Below are 3,250 nucleotides of genomic sequence, written 5' to 3'. Positions count from 1 at the left end.
GCTTTTGGGATTTGTCAGAGACTGACTTCTGTACGTTTGCAAACAGAGTCCAGAGATCTTTCTAAATAGCGAGGCATTTCAAAGCGTGTATCATAGTAAAGACTGTCAGCGACATCTGGTCTTGAAAGTAGTCGATGAAGCCCACTGCATCTATCTCTGGGGACTTCAGGCTACCGGCAAAATGCAAGGGCTTTCGAAACATGTTGTACCTGAAGATGTTGGCCAGTTTAGGCCTTCTTACGGCAATCTCGGTCAGCAGCTGATGGCCACCGATGGGGTCCCTCTCCTGCTCATGTCTGCGACCTGTCGACCATCTGCAATCAGTGCTATACAGTCAAGCCTGAAGATCATCCCGAAGAACATGACCGTCATCCAAGGCGAGTTGACGCGACCCGAGAATCGTTTCATCAGGATCTATCTCACTCGGCCTTTAAAGTCAGCTGAGGATGTGGCCTCGCTGTTCGCTCCAGCTTCGGTTCTCTCGGATGAAGACTCAACTCCGACCTTGATATATTTGGGAACTCGTAATGCGACCGGGGTGGTCATTGACGTGGTCTGTAAAGCACGGGGAAACCCAGTTGACGCGTGTAATGGCAATAGTTCATTTATACGGCGGTATCACTCAGTCACTGGCGAAATGGACCAGTTAACTCGGGTCCAAGATTACGGCCAAGCTACGTTTCCAATCCTGTCATGTACATCTGCTCTTGGACTGGGTCAGAATTGGACCCGTGTGAAGGTTGTGATAATTATGGGGGCAATGGACCCAGCGGAGTCAAATCAGATGGCCGGGCGTGCCGGCCGTGATGGAAGCGATGGCCTGGTAATTCATTTGGTCCAGCCCAACATGAGTCCGGGAAAGAACTCACCGCGCGAATTCAGACCAAGTGCCTACATGGACAACGAAGATCGAATGCATGCGTTTCGAGTCACACCTTGTTGTCTTTGAGTCGCCTATGCAGTGGATAATCTGTGAGTCACTTACATTTGAAAGAACCTTGCACTGGGAGGCTGAACTGTGTCTTTGTTCCGAGATGACAGGAAAGGTTACATACCAGTTGATCTTTCGGATCCTGGCTATCTCAACGAGATCTCACGCCAAACCGCTATGAACATGCGACCTTGTAAATGTTCACAATGCGATCCTCATGGTTGCGCGCGTATTCTTCGCTTACTTCCTACCACCAAACACTCAGACTTCGGAACTCTCATGTCCTCTTCACCAGAACAGCCTGAGGATGTCAGTCTGTTCTCGATGCCCAAGAAGATTACCAAGCGCAAGTTCTCCGGCGACATACCACTGGTGTGCAAGCGGAACGACCCGATCCGGCTCAGTCTTGCCATGATTGACCTGGCTGTCATCCTGGTGGGCGAATTCGAGGGTCTTTTTCAGGCCACGTATCCGAATGGATCACATATGCATCTGTCAGCGTTGTTTGATCGCGAAGAGGCCTGGCAAGTGGTCAAAAATTATGAGGCTGTCAAAAACGGAACATTTTTACGCGAGATTCTCGGGGGTGAGACTCTTCCCGGTCATTTCGTTTTAGTGCGCAATAGTATTCATTCGTGGATCAAGTCGCCTGTGTATCACAAGTATCAACAAGATCTGGAAGATGAGCGTATCAGGCAAGAACAAGCGATCTTGGATTCCAATCTTATCGAAGAGGAACATCAAGAGCAAATGAGACTTAAACAAATTGAAAGTGATATCAAAAAGGCTGGAATCGCCGAACGAAAACGAATTCGATTACAAAAAGCCATTGACAAACAAAGAGCGAAGGAAGAAAAGCTGAGACAGCGTCAAGAAGAGCTTTTAAGTGTAGTAAGTACTGTTTGGGGGATGCTTCCACCTAGTCCTCATCATCCGATCCAACTAACTCATCGATCCCGGTGTTCCTTTCTTTCATAGACCCCCAAATGAATCGAGAAGGTAACTTTTTCCTGGCCTCCTCTTTGAGTATCTTTTTGAGTTTACCTATGCCAAGCAATTCGATGTCATCCACCTCATCATTGTCATCTGTAGGTCTGTTGTTGTTAGATAGTTCTACATCGCACATGTGATTCTGAGCCATGGTTAAGAATGACTGTAGCGAAGCAGGTGTGATGTTATGTGGATTTGACTGGTATATCTCCTTCAGGCCAGAGCGCTCTTTCATTTGTTGGATTTGTTTGCGTAGCTTATGATACATTGACAGGATCAGCAAACGTGAATAGAATTACAATGATGGTGTCATCAAACTGACTCACCAAAGGAATAATGATTGAGAACCGAGACATCAGCCGGTCAATCTTGGTACCTTGGCCCTTTGGTCGGATTCATAAAATGAGTCAGCTATCGGAAAGTTTGAGGCAAATACTTAATGAGCGCGTACCGAGTTGTTGAAAAAGTACTTGAGCCAATAGTTTTGTATCTCAAGATAGAAATCTTTGGCTACCCAGTGTCCAACTCAGCCAGAGGTAGGAATGAGAAGAGAGTGTTTGATGGCTTTGGCGAAATTCTTAGGTAAGTACTGTTCCAGAATCAAGATGAACCGTGGGAGGTGGATAGCGTAATGAGAAAGGCCGGACACCCCCTGAGCCATCACCGCCCACTTCTTCCACATCAACATCACTCGCCCGATGTCCCCTGCCCTCATAGCTTGATCACACTCGACGATGCTAGCAAAGTCACGCAAACGTAGCTGCATGTTGTAGATGGTCCAATCACCAGCTTTCGAAGCTTTTTGCAAAGCTTCGCGAGTGAAATACCTATTATAACACCTGTCAATCATCGCTTGAGATACGCCGGGCGTATCAAATTGCACGTCTTCGGACTCAGACTCAAGAGTTTGTCTGTAGTAGTACAGCAAAGTCAGAGATCTTTGTGTCGAAGAGATAAGAAAGACCGTACATACTTCAAGAGGAACACCATTGTTGCGGTGTGACCTTTGTGAATGACTTGCATTAACGAGTTAAAATCTTGCTGGGATGGCTGCTTATCGGTCTTCATTCCGAGAGCAGCAGCAGTGCGATGCAAGCCAGTATCTGATGAATCATTCGGATCACCCCAGTGGTGACTCAATACCTTACTGGCCACATTCCATAGTGTGTGTGACAGGCCAGGAAGGTTCAACACATTATCAAGAGCCTCTTTGTTGTGGCCTGCCGGAAAGCGTTGGCGGATCAGCGATTCGAAATTCAGACAAGTACCCATGTCGCCCTCGATGACTTGGAGAGAGTGACTAAACGACGGGAATCAGACCGGTTGCTG

At 47.4% G+C, this 3,250-nt stretch overlaps 1 protein-coding gene across 1 annotated transcript; it reads left to right on the top strand.

Annotated features, from left to right (window-relative positions):
• Positions 1 to 1,108: 1,108 nt before the first annotated feature.
• MELLADRAFT_105583 (uncharacterized protein) lies at positions 1,109 to 2,242 on the top strand (the record flags this gene model as incomplete). Its single annotated transcript, XM_007409064.1, has 3 exons — positions 1,109 to 1,822; positions 1,855 to 2,023; positions 2,178 to 2,242. 3 exons carry the CDS (start codon positions 1,109 to 1,111, stop codon positions 2,240 to 2,242), a joined length of 948 nt encoding a protein of 315 aa, XP_007409126.1.
• Between the last annotated feature and the right edge of the window lie 1,008 nt (positions 2,243 to 3,250).

This window comes from Melampsora larici-populina, assembly GCF_000204055.1.
Source record: "Melampsora larici-populina 98AG31 unplaced genomic scaffold MELLAscaffold_14, whole genome shotgun sequence".
NCBI classification, from domain to species: Eukaryota; Fungi; Basidiomycota; class Pucciniomycetes; order Pucciniales; family Melampsoraceae; genus Melampsora; species Melampsora laricis-populina.
Note: the sequence above shows the minus strand (reverse complement) of the source record. Positions and strands in the feature narration are given on the sequence as shown.